The sequence below is a fragment of the Ictidomys tridecemlineatus genome, chromosome 6, assembly GCF_052094955.1.
Source record: "Ictidomys tridecemlineatus isolate mIctTri1 chromosome 6, mIctTri1.hap1, whole genome shotgun sequence".
NCBI classification, from domain to species: Eukaryota; Metazoa; Chordata; class Mammalia; order Rodentia; family Sciuridae; genus Ictidomys; species Ictidomys tridecemlineatus.
Genome location: NC_135482.1, coordinates 191744956 through 191771651, shown reverse-complemented (window position 1 = coordinate 191771651; position 26696 = coordinate 191744956). Strand labels below are relative to the sequence as shown.

General features: G+C 37.3%; 1 protein-coding gene across 6 annotated transcripts in view; it reads right to left on the bottom strand.

The window, feature by feature from the left end:
• Positions 1-1515: 1515 nt before the first annotated feature.
• Positions 1516-26696, bottom strand: part of Bivm (basic, immunoglobulin-like variable motif containing) — a 35264-nt gene continuing 10083 nt past the window's right edge. For 5 of the 6 annotated variants that reach the window (XM_013360687.4, XM_021729652.3, XM_021729653.3 and 2 more), the window contains 8 exons: positions 20546-20672; positions 16010-16105; positions 15629-15733; positions 15322-15416; positions 6658-6790; positions 5218-5304; positions 4030-4126; positions 1516-3197 (listed from right to left, as the gene is read on the bottom strand). In XM_013360687.4, the coding sequence (XP_013216141.2) occupies positions 2904-3197; positions 4030-4126; positions 5218-5304; positions 6658-6790; positions 15322-15416; positions 15629-15733; positions 16010-16105; positions 20546-20672 (1034 nt within the window). In that variant the 3' untranslated portion in view covers positions 1516-2903. The remainder of the gene's footprint in view (positions 3198-4029; positions 4127-5217; positions 5305-6657; positions 6791-15321; positions 15417-15628; positions 15734-16009; positions 16106-20545; positions 20673-26696) is intronic. The other variant, XM_013360693.4, reaches the window with a different exon arrangement.

Below are 26696 nucleotides of genomic sequence, written 5' to 3'. Positions count from 1 at the left end.
AACTTGTCTTGGACTTCTAGACTCCACAAGCGTGATAAAACAAGTTTCTATTTTTTAAACCACACAATCTGTGGTATTTTTCTATGGTAGCTGTAGCATACCAAGACACTCTGTTGTGCTAGACAGGTTTCTTCACTCATGACCGCCTCAGTTCCTGCCAGCAAAATGGGAGTGCTATAACTTTTTTAGGATAGTTTTGAGATCACAGTTCTAAAGTGAAACGCCTAGGAGGTAATGGCACTCAAACTAGTTTTTGAGCAAATGACTGGCAGGGTGAAAATGCTGCATGTGAAGTTAAATTAAAGAATCTAACAGATCCTGGAGCACCTGATTGAGCTCCTGCAGCGTCTGAGAGAAGGCAAGTTGGGAAGAATTGTAGCTGCTGCATCAGCTTGGCCTAATGATAGGGTGTAGCTCTGTAACAATAGCAGTCTGAAAAGGAATAGTTATAGGATTTGATCTAAATCAGCTTTGTTTCTGGCTAAGAGCTAAATAAAAACAATTAGCCAGTGTGGCCATTTGAGTGCTATAAGTGCTTTTAACATCAAAGCAATGCTCTTGAGTATGAAATGCTTTTGAAGGAATAGCAACTAAGGGACATATATTGGGTTTACAAAGAATTAGTTCTTTCAGATGCTGTTGAAAAGGCTCTCTATAAAGAATCTAAATAGTAAAACAGACATATTTTAGAATAATAATAGTAAGCACTTAAATAGTATTTCCTATCCATAAGGCACTGTTTTAAACATGGCACGTATCAGGTTATTCATTCTTCCAAATCATTATTCCATTTACCAATGAAGAAATAAGCACAAAAAAATTAATCTTAATGTGCCCCAAGGCAATATATCTGGTAAGTGCAAAAACCAGTATGTAAACCTTCATTGCATCTATGGAAACTCATATGAGTTGACCAAGAAATAAAATAGAGTAGGAATGTTACTAGTTTTCAAAGAGAAGTGTACAATAGATCTCCCATTGCCAACAATCTTTGGTAAAACTATGCCACAATACCTAAGCCTCACTGTGCTCCAAATAACTGCCAGACTTGTAAACCAAGTTATTAAGTGATCACATGTATCAAGACTATTATAAAAATTATTGATTAGTATCAGACTGCATAAACTCTAATTTCCTAGGCATCACCTTGTTCTTTAATGTCTTCTTTTACTTTCCATTTTTCTCCTTTCTTCTCCTCTTTGCTCTTTCAACCTACCTCTTCTCTAAAATATTCAGTTGAACTATATGAAAGAGCCTATATTCAACCATGTTTGAAAAATTATACTTTCACTTGGTTCAAGTAATATAAGAATCACATTTTCCATTTTTCTATTATAAAGTCATCTAGACATCTAAAATTATAGTCATCATAATGCATATTATTTCATTGATTACAAAAGTAATAAGATTCAGGATGGTTTCCTATAACACACTAGTTAGGCAGAACAAATTATCATGTACATTAAAGTTATAAGGGTATTCTTTTATCTAAAACAAAAGTTTGATAACACATGATTAAAAGTAGAAAACAAAATTTTATTTGATGAAAACCCTTTAAAAGTTCCAGTATGAAGTAACAAAATCAACAACCTACAAATCTTTCAGTCCTTTGCATTTCAAGCAAAATATTCTCTTCAGAAAAATGACCATTTCATAATATATATCCCTTTCTGTAGGCTAGACATGTGTATGTGGACAAATGGATATAAAATTCAAGAGAAAAAAAATGAAACTATTTTAAAAATAAAAGTCGGAACCCTCTCCTTGAGGTGTATTGCAATGTGGTTACCAACATATCCAGCACCTTGTAATCACCAAGCTACTGTTGTAAGTCCTGGAACAAACCCCTGAAATGAAAGAACAAGAGATCCTAGTTGTTTGTGAGTCACAGGTTGGCAGCAGAAGAACTGACAGCAACTAGAGAGGAGCTCAAATACATGAAATCCACACTTCCAAAATATTTAACTCACTTCAAAAAGATAATTGGATCAAAAAAAGAAACAGCTCCGAGTTTAGAATGTGGAGAGTGCCCTCTGAGTGACCTGGGCATTCTTGATGCATCTTCAAAGCCATTATTAACATACGATGCCATTCCAGGGACCAGTCAAGTATCAGAAAATCTTCCTGCAAGGTACCTTGGGTACAGAAACTTCAGATGCCACTGTTCTTCTATTCTATCACTAAGCCAGGTTTATTCTAGACTTACAGAAGTCTTCAAAACCTAAGGTTCTTGTCAATATTTGATACTAACAGTCAGGAAAGTCAAGAAGGAATCAATTCACTAAGTCACCCTTTACACCAATAGAAAAAGACCAGGTTTTTTGAGTCTTTCCTCTTTTGCCTCTTTATTGAGAATCCTGAGACAGTTAATCAGGAGACAAATGAGGCAAGCAAAATACTGCTATTAGTGAAAGAAGTACTGGACTCAAAATAATTTTAAATGAGTTTTAACCATGAGCAAAACCTAGAAATTGGCAGCCCCCATTTTTTAAGGGTAGACAAATGCTTTACGTCTTCATCTTAGGAATAAAACTATCTGTAACAAATTATCTAGGGATCGAGTCATAAATCACTTCATGCTTAAGTATTTCAAATCTTGATGCTGTTAAGTGAATTTGTGTTTCTGTTTAGAAATAGTTGTAAATTTTGGGATTTTATGAAACTTTTTGTCCAGATTGTTTACATACTCTTAATTTTAAAAGGGCAGTAATCTGTGCTTATCTGCTTATACATCTGAAATCGCCCATGATAATCATATATAAGCTTATTTACTAAGAACTACAAGGTTATGCTTTGTACCACAAGACCTGTTCTATTAATGTAGACGTTGCAATCTTCCACTATATTACTGCAGTCCTGTAGGTAAGCTGTGTGGATGACACCATGTGGAGAGCCCAGCAGGGTCACTCATCCCCATCATAGTCGCTGTAGCCCTGGTAGCCACTGTTCCTTCTCTCATGGATGCTGGACATCTTTTTCCATGATGAGTCCTGATGGAAACTAGCACTGAAGGACCGGCCCAGACGCCCATGCTGCTTCTTGGAGATATTGTCTTCACTCTCAGATTTGGCGATGCCCTGGACATGTGCTGGAGGTTGTGAGTCTTGTCTGATGGTTCCAAATGGAAAGTTCCAAAGCCCAAATCTTTGCCAATGAAGTCTCTGGAATGCTATGAGGCAGTGCAAATTCCCCCCAACCTGAAAAGAGAAAAAAAAAAGGCAGGTCAAGAAAATATAGAAAAGTAAATTATAAAAATTTTGGGGTCCCAATGGACCCCCTTTTTTGTTTGTTGTTGTTTTGCCCTTACACATTCCTAAAAACAGTACTTCTCTGGTCAGACATCAGAGCACACTATCCTATGCATCATTCCTGACACTGTCTTTACAAAACAAAGCCCACAGGAGCCAAAACACCTCTCCCACCCCAGGTGCCTCTCTACACACACTGTCGCTGCCTCTTCTGCCTAATTCAAACACCAAGATCATCCGTCTTCCTCTCCCACTCTTCGTGTGCTCTTACATTATAGGATTACATCAGATATGTTTACGCAAATCCACACTGCAATCTACTTTTCTCTGAGAGCTTCCCCCTCAGCCTTGTTGAACACATGGCTCTGACCCATGATCATAATTAATTTGGTCCTAGTTCAGCCAAGATGATGGAACTAGACCAAGGCAGGTCAGTCTCAGTCTAGACTGGTCATCTGAAAGGGAGACATGAATTGAAAGATGATGATCTTCAAGAAATAATCAGAGGAAATGAGAGCTAAGAAAACTACGACCTCCATAAGAGTGACTACTAGCTCCGTGGGTCCTGCTATCATTCCTATACTGAGTAACATTCCCTGGTGACCCCAGGCTCTTCTCTGTCCTTGAGTTGTAAACACAGCCCTAGATCTTTAAGATAATTTTCTGTCCAATATGGTCTGAACTAACTTTCTATTATTTACCACCTAAAGAATGCTGAGTTAAAACACTGCATTTTGGTTATTTGGAAAAATGCCTTCAAATGCAATAGTGTTTTTCTTACCTTCTTTGTTTTTCGAAACTGCAGCCCTCTCTCTAAATGCCGAATATCTAGGTATTCTGGATTTTGAGTGTTTAGATCGGTAACAATATCCGCCCATCTATAGTTGAAAAGAAAGAATACAACACAGCTTTCTTTAGAACCATAATATTCTTTCACAAGATCAAGTAACTACAATATCAACAAAACAATAATTGGCAATATTTCTTGTCAGCATTGTTTCATATACTAAGCTTTAAAAACTTCCTGTTTTATGACAATTGTGTTTATCCATGTCAGCATATTAGATAACAACCTTCAGGCGAAGGCAGGAACATGTCTTATTTCTTTGGAATTATAATCAACTTTTTTTGAAATGGAGTCTTGCCATGTTGCCCAGTCTGGCCTCAAGGCACAGGCCATATGCCTGGCTAAATTTTTTAAAGAATTAAAAGATAACATTTCTCCATTAATAAACAACACGATTGTGCAGAAAATCCAAGAGCCTTACAGAACAATTCCTAAAGTTAATAAGTGAACTTGTTAAATATATAAGATTCAAGGTCTACATAGGAAAATCAGTTATTTATTTGTATAGGACCAGCAAATAATGACAAAATTAACTTTTAAAAAGTTAATTTACAATAGCATCAAAAAATATAGAACACTTGGGAAGCAATTTAACAAATGATACCTATGACTATTAAAAATTACACAACGCTGCTGAGAGAAATTAAAGTTTAAGTAGAGATATTCCACGTTCACAGATTGGAAGATTTCATATTGTTAAGATGTCAGTTCTCCTCAAACTAAACTATGAATTCTATGGATTTTATCCTAATCAAAATCTCAACAAGTTTTTTAAGTAGGAATCAACAAATTCTGAAATTTTTATAGAATAATATAGGTTCTAGATATGTTTCATAAATGAAGAAGCAGACACAGAAGAATTTTGTATCATTTCATTTATATGAAATTTAAGAAGAGGCCAGGAAAAAAATATGATGAAGAGATCTCAACTCAGGTTGCCTGTGGGAACAGACAGGAATAGAAAATGAGGGAACTTTCTATAACAATGAAAATGGACCACGCCTCCATGGGGTGATAAACTTATCATAACTCATCTGATTTACACAATTGAGGTCCATGCTTTTTATGACATCTAAATCTTATCTCCACTAAAGAAGAAAAAAAACAGGAAAGTCAACATACTTTTTACAGTGGATGGCAGGATGTTTTCTACTTGATTCTCCAATTAAGATCCAATATTCTACTTCCTGTGGTGAGAGAGGACCCCTGCTAAATATAAAACACATTTATGGTAAGCGTAATAAATGTCATTCACCCCCTCAAGTACACTGCCTCAACTATATATCAAAGGGTCTGTTAAAATGCATTTATAAATGGCGTTCATTAATCTAGAACGGATATTAGGTTTTAAGCTTGGGCAAACTTCTGAAGGCCATTAAAGACAACCTACAAATTAAATGTAAGCCTTAATTCCCTACTCAAAATCTAGGGTTCAAAGATTTTATATATCATCTTCAAATCCTAGAAGGAAAAAAAATGTCCTAGCCTGCTACAAGCATTCTTCAATCTCTCTTCTCCTCTCACAATGCAACCAAGAAATTTCAACAGGTGCGATAAAATTACAAGCCTAAAACAAAGATGCACTAATGCAACTTTAACTACACTGATTTCCTAGACATATCCCTGGAAATTCTAACTCAAACAGGTCTGGAATGGTCTTTCTTTAATAAAAGAAAGAAGCAAATATAACCATTAAGGTAATATAGTTCCTGACATTAGAAATAACAATGGGCTCTGAGTTTCCCTGCAACCAAGACAAAGGGAGAACCCTGATATACTGCATGTTTTTCAGGTGAAGAAGGGAAGATAAAATCCCATGGTTTTCACTTGAAGATGGAAGATGCTTTTCACTTTACTGAGCTGTAGCAATCCTCTTAATACATTGTTCATGTGGGACACTGGATGAGGAAACAGAGATACAGTATGGAAAGTCTTTTGGAACTATTTTAAAAGAGACATAAGAGTGAGTCTTCAAATGACTTTCTCTTATAATGGCTATACAACAGTAAAATGGATATGTGTTAAACTAAGATTAAATACAATTCTGCAAAAAAGCTATATATAATCTTTAAAGAACAGTCTAAGTTTTCAATTTCTAGGATGCCACAGTCTGGCTGGGCACAATTCACGAGCCACTTGTCAAGCAGAAACTAACTTTATTTTTAGAACACATGCCACACCACAGGAGCTCTTCAGGAATTCCCTCAGAGCCCAACTGCCACCACTGGCTTCCCATGAGCCTCTCAATCCCCCACTCCTCCTGCTCCTGAGGGGATTGGCTAGGTCGCTTGGGCGGAGCCAAAAGAGTCCCCCAATGAGCAGCTCCGTGGTCTGAAGGGCTGGGAAATAGCCCAATGAGCATCACCGCAGAGGAGCCAATCAGCTGGCAGCTGGAAGTGTGCTGGGGCCACGGTGAGCCAATCAGCTGGAAGTTTGCTGGGGCCCCTTCAGCTGTGGCTCTCAACACTAGGAGACCTACAATATTTTTTAATATTCCTTAAAACACTTTCTACAACACAATTTTCCTGTCAAAGTACCCAGATAAAATTCACAAATGCTTACCTGAAGGCCTTATTCGCTTTAACGGGAGTTGCTTCAAAGCCAATTGGACAAAAATAATGATTTTGGCAATGATAGATATAAGCCAGTGACTCATCTTTCAATCCACGCGTTAACTTCAACAAGGCTCCTGAAGCTACCAAAACAGAACCAAACACACTGAGGGCCCATAAAGCAGTGGTCATGCTTTATACAATGGACTAGTTAGGACCAAAAGACAGAAAAGACATTGCTTGGAACACACTGACATTGCTGGGGGGAATGAGAAGATATTGAAAGGTACAAAAAGATTAATGAATTTATTTTCAGTTTCACTTTTTAAGATTGAAATTCAGGCACATTGAATAGAAGAGTATGTCTTTGCTTACCCAAACCTAATAATACACAAAGTTGTCTATGAGATTGAATTCCTATATAAAACCCAGTAACTTGTGCCTACAGCAATGATCTCAACTTTTCTGGTTGTGCACATCTATCACTCAAAATTCTGAATTATCACGCCCAGTTTAATCACATTTGTTCATCCACTGCATACATACACTTTTATACTAATGAGACAAAAAGTTAAATCTTTAATTTAGATTAAAATTAAGATATATATTCTAATATGGCTGTAGTATGTTCATCCCAGATTAAAGACCACAGATATGTGTGTGTATATATATATATATATATATATATACACACACACACCTATACATATATAGATAGATAGATAGATAGATAAAAATAGATTCCAGGTAATTAGTAGGCTCCAAAAATGCCTACTTCCCCCAACAGCACACTTTCTTTCTCCACATCTTCCTTCAAAAGTTACAGACAAAGTTGTTCTTGTAACAACTCAGTCAGGCTGGAGCATGACAACAACCTCTTCTAACCATTCTTCCTCCTCTATTTCCCATAACTATAAGAGTTGTCAAGCAATTTTAAAAGCATTACCATAAGAAACAAGTTTTTACCAGCACTCAGTACCCAAAGCCATTAACTGAGGCTTCATTAACTTGCATTCCTGGAAGAAATTAAATTATTCATTAACAAATAGCCCATTAAAACTGGAAATCCTAAAAATAGTAGATAAAAGCTTGCAAATTACAGTTACAATGATCGATTTTCTGGGCCCTGAAATAGCTGAAGACCACTAAAAACAGCAGGCCAATGACTAGAGAGAGGAGCAAGAGGTCTGCTTCCCACATCTCCTCTGCCCATGAAGACAATAACGTTTCTGGCTTAAATTCTTTCTCCAAAGTTGTTTCTTCTTCTTCCTCTTTTTTTTTTTTTTGCAAGGGGGGGGGGAGTTCTAGGGATTAAACCCAGAGTCTCCCATGCTCTACAAGTGCCCTACTACGGAACCACATCCCCAGTCCCCAAAGCTTCATCTGGACCTTCTGTATAGATTTCTACCACCAGGGCATCCCTACACAGCTAAGGGATCTTTTCTACCACAATCACTATCTCATAATGACAAATGATAGTCAGTTTTTTGTGGGTTTCGCTTGTATATCCCTGATGATCTAAAGACTGATACCCGTGGACAGCTCTAAATGAAGAATTTTAAGAACTGAAGTTCAGAAAAGAGGCAACATTTCATTTCCAAAACTGAACTTGACTGTAGATAGGTTTCAGGATAGTATATAAATCTAAATGTGTGGATTTAGCCATCTTATCAGCTCAATAATTATAAAAGACATTTATACACACAACTGACTTAGAAAAAGTCCTAAAATCATTTTAAGTCTTTTTAAGGTTGCAAAACTGATAAAAAGTTTTCCAAAATAATTTAAATGTTTTTCAAAAGAACTTTCAGTAAAATTTTTTTTCCAGTGGAAATCTTTATGTATTTCATACTTTCCTTCTTTCTTAATTCAAATGTAATACAAAAGTTCAGTGATTGTGAATAGCAATACTTTAATGTCCTAAAATGTATTCAAGATGTCATGAGCAAAAAAAAAAAAAAAAAGTCATGAGCAAATGAGGTAGGTAAGAAAGTCTGCTATCCTTAATACTCACATCATTTTGTCTGCTGATGTGACGTACTTTTCTGGAAGATGGGAGGTGGTTTTTCTCCTCTGCAGTGATGTTTATGGGCTTATTATCATATATGATATGTTGAATATCTACCTACATGATGTAATATGTTAGAATGTTGATGAGTTTACGACACTCAGGGATGTTTTTCTTCTTACTTCAAGGTACGTGACATCATTCTGTGTGGCTTAAGTTAGAGATCAGTAAACCTTTCCTTCTAGGGCCACCTAGTAAACTCCTTAGGCTTACAGGTCACAGGCACTATTCACACAACTCAGCTCTGCCACTGTGGCCTGAGAGCAGCATGGGCATGTGTGAGACAATGGATAAAGCTGCGTTCCAATAAAACTTTATTGAAACATCAGGCCCTGTGAGCAGGGGCAGTAGTTTGCCAACCTCATGCCAACAAATTTGGATCAGCAATTTTCAAACTTTTCTTAAGATGCAGCCCCTTCTTCAAAGAAAATTTACATGGCAGACTAGTCCATTAAAGGAATAAAAGCAGAGCTGCTAAGGAAAAAAAAAAAAAACTGGGAGGCCTCAAGGTGCCACCCTCTCCCCTACCAGTCCAGAATCCCCAGGACACAACTAAACACAGTTTGAAATGATAGTATTTCCTACAAATGGAAAGCCATGTTCTTGATAAAGAGGCTGGATACCAACTCTTAGGAAGGCTACATCAGTGGTTCTCAAAGCTGAGAATGAAGGGCTTGACAAATGACACACTGCTGGTGCCACCCTTGGAGCAGCTGAGCCAGCAGGTCCGTGGTGGAGACCTAGAAATCTGCATTTCTAACAAGTTAGCAGGTGACACCGATGTTGGTCCAGAAATCATAGTTTGAGAGTCACCGGTCTAAAGTTAAGAGGAAGTTTTAATTTAACTCAATTCATGAGCACCTTATAAATATACCAGATACTGCGAGGAAACGATAGGGAAGGTGACACAAGTAACTTTAATAGAAGGGAGAATACAACAGGACTACAAAACAGATATAGAATTCAAAGGAGAAAGTGCACATCGGGTTTGAGGAATCAAGAAGATGTGGCATTCAAGATGGAACTTAATGAGGTGGCAGGATTTCAACAACCCACATAGAGGAAAGGGTGGGAGGAGAAAACAAAACCACAGGAGTGGGAAACATGTGTCAGGGAACAGCAAGTCTCCTGGTTTAGAACAGAAGGTACAATAGTAGAAAGAAGCCTACCGTAGGACACCCCCACAATTTCAGGACAAAGCCAGAAAAAGATCACCCTCTGAAACAAAAGACAGTAAATACAGTATTTAATACATTACAGTCTTCATCCAAGAGAGTGCTTCTGTGAATGAGAAGGCATGAATGTGTTAGTGACACGAGCCAAACCCAGAACAAAGTTCAGACTAGACCTGTATATTATCTAAAAAAATCTGGAACTTAAGTGACCAGCAAACAGAGTCATGAACTTACAGAGGAGAGAGAAGAGATTAAAACTATAGGAATTAACAGGTTTGCTGTACCATCAAGATAAGCCAGTGTTGAGCTGCCAACAAGAGAATTCATGTCCGGGAGGTAGAATGAGTCTCACCTTAGTGCATTAACATCTGACATTTTTAAGATTTGTTTAATATGAGCTTGTCATAGAGAGCCTGATCAGCTCTACAAAATCCCAGCAAACTCTAAAAGAATTTATTAGAATGTATTTTTACAATATAAAAGATAAGAGATTCTGGAACTGTGATCAGTTATTCAGTAGCATCCCATCATCCTGCAAGGGCCTCACCCTCTTGAGAGCTCTAAATACCACAGGTACACATGGGACAGCAGTGGAAGGCCAATCTGCATCAATTTGGAAAGATACCAGGGGTTTGTGCCACAGGCAGGCACCCAAGACATGCTAGGGAGGAAAGGGAAGTAAGCACTGCATGGTGAGGAGATTTATCTGGAATTGTGTTTATTATGAATTGGAGAAAACCGGTGGACAAGGAAAATGGATATTAATGCACTTTCCCCTTGGGGTATGCAGGGATGCTCAGCGAAATGGAGTTCCGGCCATGGGTAGGATATGTGTGGGTTATGTCAGGATGAGGAAGAGGTTGGTATTCTCTGTTAGGCAAAGTCATGACCTGCAATACCCACTGGAAAAAGTAGACATCTGAACAAAAGTCAAACTTCCAAGCCAGCTGATAAAAAAAAAATGAATCTGGACTTCCCTGGTATAAATTATTGTGGTTAAGCCAAGCTATCTGAATGGATGGCTAATAGTGAGACTAATTACACCTCTGAAAAAAATACTTCAACTCACATTAGCAGTTAAATTTTATCAAAATCTCTACACTTCACTTTTATTCCATGAGTACGTTCAGTTTACTGAGGGCCCACTGGAAATGAACGTGTACTCAAGCACAAGGGAATTATTGTCAAAGAAGCAGAGTACCAGGAAAACTCAAGCCCAAAGTGAAAAGTATCCATAAAAAATAATTTAAACATAAAAAGAAGAAACATTTCAGGTTATATTTTAAAAGCAAGCAGCACCAACTGACAAAGATTTTCACTACTGAATATTTAAGACACAATCAAGAAAAGCCTATCTCTGTAATTATTTATTCTACAGTGAGAGAAATCAGAAAAAAAAAAATGCTTGTACTATGGAGCCTCATTCCTCCCTGAATACAATCAGAAGCTGTAGGGAACATGTTCAAGGTCATGCATCACACATGGAATCAGAGGGCTATACAGGACCATCCCTATGGACAAGGAGCCAAACACTCAGATTGACAAGATTAACTATAAGATAGCATATACCAAATGCCAGATGACAGATGCAAATACTTAGCTCTGTAAGAGTTAAGAGGAATTCAGGCTAAAGTGGCCCGATGGTTCAGGGCTTCTGTGGGACCAGTGACAGTGTGAAACTCTCTCAGGAAGACCAGAGAGTTTCAGGGCAGTAAGCAGATTAATTAACCTTCAGGAAATGCACATAGAAAAGGTAACAGGAACAATTCAAGTGTTCTAAAATGAAAAGGAAAATAGGAATAAAAGTGGGAAAATATTTTACTAAAACTTAAAGAAATTTTCAGAAACCACCCCTGATCCTCACCTCCCTGCCAAAAAAAAAAAAAAAAAGGAAATTGGGTAGTTTATCCCATTCCTCAAATGAAATGAAAAGAGACTAGATGTATGTTGGAGGAAGTTTAAACACACAAGTTAAAATAATCAGTGCAACCCAGTACCACACATCCTGCACATCCAAGATTGTTAAGATAACTGGACAGCATGTCCATCAAATCATTACACTTAAATTTGTCATGAAGAACTTGGGATGTTCCAGACTACTGGAAAATTTCTAAAAGCATACAACTTCAAAATACTTATAAGTGAGAATTTCTAATAAAATATGGTATAAAATCTTAAAGTTGTCCAGAACATTTGGTCAAAACTCTTATAAAATACCAGAATAGCAGTTCCTTGGGGAATCAACTTTATCCAGGGCCCTTTTAGTATGTTATTAATTAAGGTTTATATTTTCTTCCTTTGAGAATTTGATTAAATTTAATATGACTCATGTTTCCCCCATACCCAGAGCTTCTTTGCTATCCTATGTTCTTTCATATTCTAGTTTTTCTGAGTGTTCATGATTCCCTTGATTCTCCTTAATTTCACTGACCCATCTTTTCATTCATTCTCCCACTCCATCTTGATGCTGCCAAAAGCTGTGAAAACCTCTGATGAAATCCTCTTATGATCAGCAGCCCAAAAGGCAAGCACATGAAAGGAGTAAGGGTCCTTATCCAGTGTCTCCCAGGATCCTACTCAGACCACAGCCTTGGGACACAGCCCAGGAAGTGTACAGCATGATTTTCCTTGCATCCTACGCGTATGTGTGACATGCCCCTCACTGATTATTTCTACTCCTACCTTTTGGTCCATGCTCCATTAAGGAAGATACATAGAGTCCCATGAAACAGTTTAGAAGTGATTTTGAGAGGTTTTAACCTTTTTCTGAACACTTATTACACAGAAGGCAATGTCCAGGGCACTGCTAAATTTAAATTTCAGGCTTTAGAAAAAAGATAACAACTAGCCGTCTGAAAAACTTCCAAGGAAGATTCAAAGAGACAGCAGAAGGATACCAGATGGGCGGGGCTAGCACTTGAGTGCAGATGCTGAGGTGTTGGGGAGGGAGGGGAGGGAGAGCAGGCTAGAGCCAGAAGAAGGGTTGCTGAAGAAAGAGGAAGCTAAGTATCTCCTTCCTATGTCAGGACAAAGAGCACTTCCAAAGGAAGAAGGCCAGATTTTTGGATGAAGAAAAAGCAAAACTCTCTTCTAGAAGCTTCCTGGCTCCATCTCCTGAGTTCCTCCTGCCTCACTGCATCATTCTAGGATTTATTAAATTTACTGCTTATGAGCAACAAAGTATCAGGATGGTAATGCATAAATGATAAGAACATGGATTTTGGCCTCAAGGAAGCTCAGGCTTTTTTGGAAGAAACTATTTTTTTTTATATTTATTTAGTTAGTTAGTTAGTTTTCGGTGGGCACAACACCTTTATTTTTTATTTTTATGTGGTGCTGAGGATCGAACCCAGTGCCCCGCACTTGCCAGGCAAGCGTGCTACCGCTTGAGCTACATCCCCAGACCTGGAAGAAAGAACATTTTTTAAGAACAATCTAGGCATGGAACAAAAGTTCTATCAGAGGCACACACAGAAAACATATTCTGGGGGATGGAGGGATTTGATCTCGTCTCGCAAGCAGAAGAAACAGTCCTTATCGAACTTGAGTCCAGGATGAGCAGCTAAATAGCAATCTGTCAAAGTAAGAAAACACTGCATTCCATGTGTTGCACAACAGGCCTTTCCATAAGCAGGGTGCAAAGAGCTAACCACGATCTGTACTTTGTGAAGAAGAGGGTAAGAGAGAGAAGCCCGACAAAGCCCCGCAAAGAGACTGGCAAGAGAGCTGCCAGTCCCTCAAGTGTCAGGTGGCGGTATATAGGCATCATCAGTTAAGGTCAGGATTGGCAAGCTCCCACCCACAGGCCAAATCAAGACTGCAGCCTGCAGCCTATTTTGAATAGTCAGGAAGCTCAATGAATCAGGGGCTTTCGAATGAAAACTATGATAGGAAAAAAAATTTAAAACACTCAAACTCAATGGACAGTATCAAAAGCAAACCAGACAAATGAACAACCTGGAAAATATATCCTTTTAAACTTTTTAATTGCCTTATTCATTACTGAGAAGGATGTGTTAATAGTCTGCCTAGAAATTTAAAAAAAAAATTGACACAACATTTCAAGCTGTCTTTTCCACAGGGACAGACAAGCCCCAGGTGAATGCACAGAACTCAGTTATAATAGAAGCTAGTGCTTTGTGGAGTCCTCACTCCACACAATACAAGGTGCTCAGTGAGTCACAAATAGGTCCCCTTTTATCTTCACCATGCCCGATAGAGTGAGTACAAATACCAAAAGACAAAAGGTTTACACAAGGACACAGTAAGTTACTTTTTTCAAGGTCACAAAGGAGCATGCATAGAAACCAACACATACTCTCCAAGTTGCCCACTTCATAACCAACTTGATAAACCCCACAGAGGTGAACAGAAATGCACCTTACTCAGTGTTCAGTCCCTGACCTTGGTAAACCATACACCTCTATTGATAACAGCTCTCTCCTAACCAATCCTTGAGCCCTCTTCTTAACCAGTCTCAACCTTGGGGTTTGTGTCCAGTTTTTGCAAGAATCTTGTTAAGGCAGCTTAAATAGAATCTTCCACTCTTGGTAGTTGATCAAGCTCCTTATCACCCCATCCTTGATGTCTAAGCCCTTGGTCTACATTAAGCAGGGAGACTGATATGCTGTTTTGATAAGAATCCTCCTAACCTTGAAGTCTCCTCTTAGTAACTGACCCTTGACTGTGAGTTCCCAGCTGTCTTTGTTGTCTTTGGATTGAGTCCAATCTCTCTTCCCTAGTGTAATAGCCTACTGCAACAATCGAGAGTTGTCTTCCTTCCATTTCACAACTGTCAGAGTCATTTTTCTTTAACATGAAATTACATTTATCAGATTTGTAAAATCAAAAGATTAATGTATAGTTTTCAAATGGACATTGTTCAATAATACAAATAGCTTAATTAGTGGCTAACTAATCTTTAAAATCAAGTCCACTTTTTTCTCTGTTGTAACCAAGACATTTTTATAATAGAGCTTTGTCACTTTCACAGTCTGTTGTCCTGTTGTTATCATGCAGGTCTGGCATCAGATATTCTTAAATCCTTTCATTCCCTTATAAGAAAAGGAACTGCAATTCTATGCTTATTCCCAAAGGTATTTCACTAGCACACACATGCACATAGCCTGGACCCAGATAACACAAACAGTGTGTCACAGTCGTGTTTATGGTAGATCTTAAAGTTCTAAAAGTTCTACATGCAAATATCAGAAAAGGTAAACATTCAACTGAATATTGAAGAGTCCCCTACAGATTACTATCATGATTTTCCATTTGGATAAACAGATATGAAAGTGACAGATTGTATTGAGGATTTACATAATGTGCCATGAATCAAATAGCCAATCTTTGAATTGGACGCTTAAGCAGGTGTGTGTGTGTGTGTGTGTACACACACATATGTTCATAAATCTTGTATATGTTCACCTACCTGTTTCTCCAGCTGTTTTGTTCTTCCCATGAGGCTTATATAGAACATAGGAGCATCCTTTTACATGGAAGTGGTCATTAATTTGTCTAAACCATCTGAAAATAACAAGAAAATTTGCTTATAGCACCAATTCTTTAACAAGGAAGGCCATTGTTTGAATTCTAGAGAAATTCAAGCCAAACCCAAGCTCAACATATCTATGACCGGTCAGAGACTAGCATCAAAGTACATGGTTTAACACACACCTACAGTATCAGTACATTGCAGAACTAGAAACAACGGATTGCTTCGAAGTAGTACTTTGTACCTCATGAGTGTTGTGTTTCCGGTGAAAGGGCCAAACCTGATATCTTCAAATGGGGGTTGAAAGCCCAAAATATGTAAAGCCTCTTCTTGGGTAATAGGTGGAAGACTATAAGAGAAACACCGCCTTTCATTTTACAGTTCCAATCACACACAAAGATCTGTCTCAATGTTAATACATATGTCTGGCTTGCACATAGTTTAGCACTATTCTTTGTTTTTATTTTATTGAAGATATGCATATGTTTTAAGTTAAAAGATTAATAATATGATTCAGCAGTTTTTTCTTAATTTATGAAAAACCTATCCCACCTTCTATTAGAGAACCAACACCAAACCACTTTCAAATTTGGAATTGGAGAAACCAATAAAGTGGCATACTTACCTTCCAGCTCCCATTGTGCTATATAAGAAATTCCAACAAGAAATTAATGAGGAGATGCCACATGAAGTCTTATATTGTGGTCGGCTTATGCAGTACCTGAAAAAATAAAAGATCACTTTCTTCATTTGAATAAATATGAAAAAAAATAACAGAAATATTCATCTAATGATGAATTAAAGTGTTAATATAAAGAAAGTTTTGATCACTGAAAGCAATATAAAACCTTTATTCATTTAAAATATTTTTGTACTTATTAAACATTATAAATGCATAATAAAAAATCATCTATTTTAATAAGGATAGCTAATATGACTATTAAAATGAATACTATCCAAACTAATGGAAAAATAGATGATATGTGAATTTAGATATCAGCTACTCAATTTCAGCTTGAATGCCTAGCGGAGCAGCAACTGCAATTATTTGCAACCTCTGAAATACTGGAGAAACAGGGCAAAGCATTGTCCCCCACATTTCAAGTTTACAGGGAGATTCTTCAACTCAAACTAAAAGACATCCATTTATCACCCACTGTGTCCTGGACAAGAATCCATTGAGCAGAACTGTCACAGAGGATTTTAAAAATGAAACACAAAACCCTTACATGGTACAATTCAGTTGTGTAACCCAGACAATTTTCCAAGCAGTCAAGTTTCAAGGGAAATGATAAAGACTCACATGGACATAAGGAAAAGAAACAGACTACAGGATTCAGTTTTAAAGAAGAAATAAGGTTAGCTTTCAAATGATGTTTTCCTAACTAATGAAGGTACTAATGAGTGGCCAAAGTAAAAAAGAAAAACAAGCCTTATTGTTGTAATTACAGTTTTACTCTTACCTGGAAAAAAGAAAAACTTTATACATATGTGTATTTGTATGTATATGTTTGTACATGAATTTATAATGCAGATATGTACACAAATCAGCAATGACCCTCAAATATATAGATCGAACTGTGAAACTTAAGACCCTGAGATACAAAAACTAATCACAGTCATTTGCTATAATATGCTAAGTTTTATGGGTTTAACAGTGTCCCCTAAAAAGATAAGCCTAACTCCTGATATCTATGAATGCAACCTTATTTGGAAAGAGGGTCTTTGCAGATATATTCAAGTTAATGATGTGAGGACATATTGAAGAAGAGTACACCCTTAATTCAATGGCTGGTGACTTCTAAGAAGGAAAAAAAAACAGATAGGTATGAAGAAACAGATGCATGGGGGAAAAGGTTGAAGTTCCACACAAATTTTAGGATTTCTTTTTCCATTTCTAAAAAAAATGCCTTTGATATTTTCATTGGAATGGCACTAAACCTGTAGATCCCTTTGGGAATTACAGCCATTTTAATGATAATTGAGCCTTCCAATCCATGAACATGAGATTGCTTTCCATTTACTTGTGTCTTTAGTTTATTTCAGTAATGTTTTGTAACTTTCAGTGAAGAAGTCTTTTACATCCTTGGTTGAGTCTAGGCTTAATTATGTAATCACTTTTGATACTATTGTAAAAGGGATTATTTTCTTAATTTCCCATATGCGTTGTTCACTAGTATATAGAAGTATAACTGATTTTTATGTGTTGATTTTGTAGTATATAACTTTGATGAACTTGTTTATTAGTTATAACAGTAATATTTTATGGAATCTTGAGTTGTCTACTTATAAAATCATGTCATCTGCTTGATAATTTTACTTTTTCTGTTCTGTTGTACTTTTCCTTTTCTTGCTTAATTTTTCTGGCTAGGACTTCCAGTACTATTTTGAATATAAGTAGTGATATTGGGCATCCTTGCCTTCTTCCTAATCTCAGAAGAAAAACTTTTTTTGTTTTTTATCTTGAGTACATTACCTGTAGGCTTTTCGAATATGGCCATCATTTTGTCGAGGTAGTTTCCTTCTAGTATGTTAAGTGTTTTTATAATGAAAATAATTTGAATGTTATTAAATGCCTTTTCTGTGTCAGTGAGTCATAAGAGCTTTGTCTGTACTTCTATTAATATGGGGTATTAGATTGATTGATTTTTTAAATAAAAATGCATAGATGAATTTATTGCTCACTGTAAAGGAGGGCTATGCTAGTCAGACAGTCTGTCCAAGAACAGCCAACTTATACACTGGTTGATTTTTATACGTTGAACCTTCCTTATATTCCAAGAGTAAGTCTCACCTGGTCATGGAGTATGATTTTTTTAATGTGCTGTTGAATCTGGATTTCTAATTTTTTGGTAAGGATTTTTGAATCAATATTCTTCAAGAATATCCATCTGTATATTTCTTTTCTTATAGTATCTTTGATTGATCTTGGTATCAGGGTAATTGGCCTCATAAAATGAACTTATAAGTATTCTTTCCTCTTTAAATTGTTGAAAGAGTTTGAGAGAAGGCTTGGTGTTAATTTGAGTCTTTCTCCAGTTTCTAATAATCAAGAGGGTCATGGTATCCTTACATCTAAAAATACAGGTGGTCTGTGTTCCACTCTTGAAATCACTATCTTCTCCATAATTAACTAGGATCTACAACTGGAAGTTAGGCAGTAAGATGATAAAGTGGTGGTTGTCAGTGTCTTCCTCTGCATTTCTGCCATGTTAAACTGAATATCCACAAAAAAAGAAAAGAAAAGAAAAGAAAAAACTCTGCAGATTCTCCCAACATTATTGCTTTCATCCCTTGACCAAAGGCTCACTGGATGGTTTAGGGGGACCATCACATTTAAGGAGACCTGCATTGCTTGAGGTCTGCAGTAGTCTGTGCTGCTCTGAGTCCTCCTTGTTGATCCAGTATGCACAGGACATGGTAAGAACATTTTAGATGCTATGGTTCAGGGATGTTGCTATTTCTTTGTTCTAAAGAAGATGGAGCTTTCCTCCTGGATTTCATTTTGCTGCTGCTGCTATTATTCATGGGTTTCCAGAAAGAAATAGAGTTTTTTTTTAAAGCCTATACTTACTCTGTCATATTGAAATCCGCCCCCCCGCCACTTCCATCTTAAACACTTCACAAATCTTGGGCATCCTAAGGCATCTCATCAAGCTAGTTTTCCTCCTCAGACATTTGACCCTCCTGAGGTTCAAAGTGACCTCTAATTCACTGGAATACCATTGATTTTTTTTAGTGAAAATAAGAAGGCCACCAGAAAGCATATCCACCATTTGCTATTGTCCTTATTCAAAGTAATCAATATGAGAATAAATTTGAATGTAAGAAATTTTTGTGAACAAAAATTTGTGGTCCACCCCGATGAAGCACTAGCAACTTATTCATTTATTGACTTTTTCTTTTTTCTATTGTGAACAATCCTGCCTCAACCTTTGGGATTATTTTACAAATCCAATAATACACGGTGTTTTATATGTCACAGAATTTATCTTTACAAATATTTGGAAGTATTATATTCCTACAAATTCTTTCTTGTAATACCACGTATGGCCTAAAGCATAAAAAATTTAATATTTTTTTTAAAAGACAGAGGGCAAGGAAAGTTTCCCTTAAAATTTTTCACACTTCTTCATCAATCCAAACTTATTAACTGGTCTTATTCTTCACCAGGTTAAAATTTTTAACAACACTTTACTATCTTTTATAGGCTTTCCTATTCCAACCCTAATCTTGCAATACTCTTAGTGGGAAATAGACCTAGAATTATTCCCCTCAAGGCATTTCTCCCATCTGTCCTTCCTAGTCTGTCTTTGTGGCCTCACATGTTATAACATTAACATTTAATTACACATACTTGTTATTAAAACAAATCATAAGTCTAAAAGGCTGGAAGCAAAAATGTACAAAGCCATTCTTCAAAGAAGTCTGAATTAATTTTTTATTTTTGTGTTTCTTCTCCAATACATACTACATATTAACTACTCCCAGATTATCTCTGTAAAATGTGCTTTCATTAAGAAATCTTCAATGGTTTATCTCTACCTTAGGAAAAAAAATCTATGGACTAGGTGTGAAGACATTTTCAGACAAATCTTGGAACTGAATTCAGCCTAGGATTTATATGTTAAAGAAATATTGCTAATTTTATTAGATCTGAGAGTAGTACCTGGTTACATAAAAACCATTTTTTAGAGATGATACTTAGGCATGTTATGTAAAATATGATTGATTTCAGTCATTTACTTTAAAAATTCTTCAGCAAAGAAAAACTAGGCATATAACTATATCAAAATATGACCATTTAGATAACCATAATGTGGAATTACACAGATGATTCTTTTTAGTTATACATGACAGTAGAATCCATTTTGACATAATTATAAAAGCATGTAATATATCTTATTCTAATTCAGGGCCCAGTACCTCTTCTTTCACATAGATTATTCTAATAACCAGGAGAGTCTGGGAAATATGGGCATGGCTCATAATTAATCTACTCCAAAAATTTGTAATACACGTTGAATATTTATAAATCCTGGATATAATCTGAGAACTAGAAATATTTATCACATATGCTTTATTAACTTATAATACCAAAGTTACTGCCAAAATATGTATTTTAAAAATTGAAAAGTAAAAATTGTAATGACAGCAGTACCATCGTCTGAGGTCTAATACTTTCCGCTGTTTAATGTCCTCAAGAGGAGAATGCTGAGGACATTCCCTCTGATGTCTTCCTTTTTTCTCAGAAGTTTTTTTCTTGGAAACTTGTTTCTTTGCATTGCCTAGAATACAAAGAATAAAATAAACAAACTGCTTGGAATGAATTAAGCTGCCATGGTAAAAATTACATGTCAAAATTTAAAAGTGAGCTAGTGATACAGTTCAGTTGGTAGAGTGCTTGCCTTGCATGCACAAGGCCCTCGGTTCAATCCTCAGCACCATAAAAAAAAAAAAAAAAAAAAAAAGCAACTACCATTAGCTCTAAACATGACATTTGCAAACACAATGAAGTAATACATGTATTTTCAAGAATAGTTCTCATGAAGAGAAAGCAAGACAGAAAAAAAAAATTATTTGATCAACCATGGTTGCTGTCTCTGATCAAGTTCTTACATTGCAAATCCAGAGCTAGTCACTTAGCTGGTGAAGAATCAATCACAATCTTTAGCTACATCTAGAAAATCAAGTTATCAACAGGAAACTATTGAACTAGACCATTTCCAGAAAATAAATTCCTTCCATAAAACAGTAAAACCACATTAATGTAAATTTGTTAAAAAGCAAAAGTGCTGTATGCAGTAATGTGATTATGGATGCTTAAAAATCCCTCGAGGCCTTCAGAGACACAAATGAATGGCAAATGATGCACATGCGCATTATTAAAATTTAACATTAGCACCAGGAACCAAAATGGTAGAAAAAGTCTCCTTTCCCTATGCATGCACATACATACGTATGCATGTATACACACAAACACATGCAAATGTGCACATACACCTCCCCAGAGACAGACAACCAACAGTGGTTTCCTACAGGGGAAGGGAGAATTATCAGCTGGACAAAGGGAGGCAAATGTGAAAATTTACCTGTTTAATTTTTATTCTTTTTAATCTCTGAACCATGCTAATCGATTTTTCGGTCACAAAATTATATAAATTAAAATATTAGCAATGTCCAAACTCATTTTGTTAAAATGCTATTAATATTTCAGGCAACTACACTCAGATACTTTAAATACATTCATAAAATTAACTGAAGGTCAGTTAAGGTTGGGAATATAGCTCAGTAAGTAGGGTGCTTGCCTTGCATGCACAAGGCACTGGGTTCAATCCCCAGCACCACACACACACACACACACACACACACAAAAAAAAAAAAAAAAAAAAAAAAAAGAACCTTAACTGAAGGCTATAAAACAGATTATATAGATACATTCCTAGAAAACAAACATGGCCAGGGAATTGCATTATTCATTCAAAATGCCTACCACAGCCAGGTGTGGTGGCACACACCTATAATTCCAGCCATTCCGGAGGATCACAAGTTCAAGGCCAACGTGGGCAACTTAGTGAGACCCTATCTCAAAATAAAAAATAAAAAGGTCTAGGTCTTTTAGGATGTTGTTCAGTGATAAAACACCCCTGAGTCCAATCCCCGGTACTGAAAAAAAGAAATTATTCACACACACACAACTTTTCTCAAAGTTCCTACAATGCAACCCTGTGACACCCAGAACAAGATGGAACTCAGAAACTATTGTAACATATGTAATATCTGTAAAGTGTCAGAATAAGGAAGACTGTACAATCAAGAAGCAATTCCCCCCTTTGTTTAAATTATTCTTAGTCTTCACAGGGAACATCGTATTTTTCACAGAGCTGAGCAACCACCAGCAAACATGAGCTAAAACCCATTGTGCCAACTTTCTCTCACTGATCAAATGGACAGTAAAGAGCCAGAAGACAGAAAAATGGCTTTCTACCATTTCCTGAAATATCTTCACTGCCTAATAATGACTGAATTCCCTTGACAGTTTTCCTAGCCACTTAGTTTCACAGCTAACAAAACATGGAAATCTGTGACCACAGCAGGCCATGGAAGGGTCTCTTCTCCCACTTTCCCCCAAGGACTGCAGGAACCTGTCTTCTGTGCACTTCTGGTTTAATCCTGAGTCAGGGAAACTATGCCTGCCCCCAATAAAAACCAGAATCCTCTTAAAATTAAGAAAGTAATTTATTGGGGGGAAATGAGATAGCCAAGCAGGCTCTCAGCCTTATGCAGTTAACAGATGCACCCGAACATTAGGAGTTAAAAATTGGACCAATCTTTGAGGCCATAAAATTAAGATAACTCACCAGGAGAAGGGAGGTTGGGAAGACAGCTCAGCCTTCTGACATCATGTTGTCAACAGTAATACCAAGAAGCCACAGCCAGACAAGGTCACTAAAATCAAACCCACTGAGACCAGACAATAGTCTTCCCTGTCCTGAAAAAAAATATTAGGGACTTTCCCAGATGACAAGGAGCAACATCAGGGGGTGAGGGGCAAATGCATGCACAGAACAGTCACTGAGGTTACCCACAGCCACCTTTACTTCTTTGGCATGGCACACCCCAATGTGAGACGGAAGATGGTAATGAGATATGTGCTGCGTGAAAAGGGCAGGTTGAAGAAGAGACAGGCCCAGCTAAAACCCTGTAGAGGTGATGGCATCAAGAGACTGGGACCCTGCCTACACTGCAGACGCCATAAAAATTCTACAACTCGGGCTGGGATTGTGGCTCAGCAGTAGAGTGCTTGCCTAGCAAGTGCAAGGCCCTGGGTTCGATCCTCAGCACCATATAGAAATAAATAAAATAAAGGTATTATGTCCAACTACAATTAAAAAATAAATATTTTTTTTTAAATTCTATAACTCTTGTATTTTGCTTTAGCCATCCTCACTCTCTCATCAGCACTGCCTCCTTTCTGGGTCAAGAAGAAGCCTCCACTGAAGAGCCTCATTCCTTTTACACATGTGCATGGCCTGATTCTTCCGGTAGAGAGCATAAGAACTCATTGAGCCCATGGGTCCTGTAGACAAAAGGAATCCACATCAAAGTGGAAGTTGGGATGGGAACAGAAAAGAGCAGCCTCTGAACACTTCTGTCTCCCCATCATATCAATTCAGTCACCTTTGCCCACTGCCCCTTGTCATCCCCATACCCTTTCTTCCCTTGCTCATCCTACCCACAACACACCATGTAGCCCCATCACCAATGTACACACACACACACACACACACACACACACACACACACTACACTGGCTTTTAGAAAAAGGTGTAAAGCTAGCATATAAAAAAGAAAATGCATCATCATTTTTACCTGAAGGAGCATAAGAGAGTTCTGAGCCATTACCATCAATGGAAAGTGGGAAGGGGCGGGCAGAAAAAAGAGGAGCCGCAAAGAAAGGGAGGCCTAGATTGTGTGTATAAACTGGGGCCAAATCTTGGGCTGACCCCTGAAGCATGCATGCATAGAGCAAGCCCCAAGCAAAACAGCTGAGGCTAAAAGGACTGAACTGAGAACGAAGCTGTCCCCAAAAAATAGAATTTACAGTTTTGGTTCAACCAAATTTATTGCTTGCTGTTACAAAAACTCAGCAGGTATTAGACTTACACATTGAGATCTATGAAATGTTCTGGTAATAAAGGACAAGATAGCAAACCTTTGCAGGCAAGAAAGAAAAGCTAAAAAGAAGTATAAATTCTAAAACTAAAATAAAAGAATGGAAAAAGACATCTACGTAAACACTAATCCAAAGAAAGCTGCAACATTTATATCGATATCAAACACACTGGCTTTCAGAACAACAAATACTGCCAGGGATGATGAGACATTTCATAATGATAAAAGGGGCCAGTTCATGAAGAAGGGATAAAGCTCATAAAGTTATGTGTATGCATCTAATATAAGCTTCAAATCACAGTTTTTAAAAATCTACAGAATGAACAGGAGAGTGGAGAGCAGCAGGAATCTATCTCCCCATATGGACAATTACACCCACAAATCTATTGTGATTATCTGGATACTCTGGAGTCTACAAAAAGGATGGTGACTTCCAGGAAAAGGCTTGCAGAGTAAATTGTTGATGGTTCTAGTCAATTTCAGCTCACAGCAAGGTACTGACTACCCAGCCCCAGGTCAGGGACAGGCAAGAATGCAAGTGGTCCTGAGCATCTTCCAGGCAGTTTGAGGAAGCCAGGCTGGGCACCACAGGGACTATGTCCTACAAAATTTGGGGATATGGGGCTGGAGATATGGCTAAAGTGGTAGCGCCCTCGCCTGGCATGTGTACAGCCCGGGTTCGATCCTCAGCACCACATACCAACAAAGATGTTGTGTCCGCCGAGAACTAAAAATAAATATTAAAAAATTCTCTCTCTCTCTCTCTCCCTTTCTCTCTCCTCTCTCACTCTCTCTTTAAAAAAAAAATGGGGATATGTGTTTTAATTGCTGGTTGCTGCTTGTGGTCTTAGAAGCACAGATGCATGGAGCGGGGCAACTACTCCTTTACCCCACTCCCACTACAGCTCTCCCCCTCCAGATGATGAAACGTCCTAATGCTTTTTGTGTCATTTTTTTTTCCTTTTTAAAATTCTCCTTCACTTTTCTTTTTTATCCTTTTTGGCAACCAAACCTTTAAGTTCTAGGATATTCAAAAGCAACAACATACATAGGGTAATTTAGAAAGTCACTATGCATACCCAGAGAAGGACGAGGGTTTTAAAAAAGATCTCAGAAGCCCTTAAGTTTAGACCTCAGTCTGATAAGCAGCACAGATACAGCCTACAGCAATCAAAAACAAAAACAAGTCAACAAGCCCTAGCAGAGAGAATAATCTGATTTCCAGATTATTAGATTACATTTGTAAGTCCAGTTTCCAACAGAAATATGAAATCACAAGACACACAAAGAAACAGGGAAATATGGCTCATTCAAAGGAAAAAATATATATATGTATATGCATATATATGTATATATCTCACACACACACACACACACACACACACACACACACACACACCCCATCTTTGCAAAAGGCCAGAAGGCAATCTGGCTACACAAAGACTTTAAAACCACTGTCTTAAAGACGCTTAAAGAATTAAAGAGAGACATTACATATATATTAACAAATGGAAATAACAATAAAGAGACAGTAAACCCAAAAAGAAGCCAAAAAGAAATTCTTCAGCTGAATAATAACAATAACGAATGAAGAATTGACTAGAGGGATTCAATAGCAGATTTGAGCAGGCAGAAGAAAAAATTAGTGGACTTGAACATACAAAACAACTGAAAATATTGAAAATTCAGAGGAACAGAAAAAGAAAGATTGAAGAAAAAGCTGAGGACACCATCACGTGGACCAACCTATGCATTATGGTGGTTCCAAAGGAGAGGAGAGAAAGAAAGGGGAAGAGATTATCCAAAATAAATAACGGCTGAAAATTTCCCAAACTTGATGAAAGATATGAATATAAACATTCCAGAATCTCAGTGACTCCAAGAGAAATGAACCCCAAAAGACCCCACTCCAAAACACATTATAAGCAAACTGTTGAAAGATAGACAAAGAATCTTGAAAACAGCAGGAGGGAAGCAACTTATCACCAACAAGGCATCCCCAAGAAGAATACCAACAGATTTCTCATCAGAAATTTTGAAGGCCAAAAGGCAGCAGACTGATGTATTCAAAGTGCTAAAAGAAGGAAGGATATCAACCAAGACTCCTAAGACTAGCAATACCGTCCTTCAAAAGTGAAGGAACAATTAAGACATTCTCTTTTTTTTTTTAATTTTTTTTTTATTGGTTGTTCACAACATTACAAAGCTCTTGACATATCATATTTCATACATTAGATTGAAGTGGGTTATGAACTCCCAATTTTACCCCAAATGCAGATTGCAGAATCACGTCGGTTACACATCCACAATTTTACATAATGCCCAATTAGTAATTGTTGTATTCTGCTACCTTTCCTATCCTCTACTATCCCCCCTCCCCTCCCCTCCCATCTTCTCTCTCTACCCCATCTACTGTAATTCATTACTCTCCTTGTTTATTTTCCCATTCCCCTCACAACCTCTTATATGTAATTTTGTATAGCAATGAGGGTCTCCCTTCATTTCCATGCAATTTCCCTTTACTCTTCCTTTCCCTCCCATCTCATGACTCAATTAAGACATTCTCTAACAAAAACTGGGGAAGTTCATTACCAGTAGATCTGCCCTGCAAGGAATGCTACAGGGAGTCCTGTAGG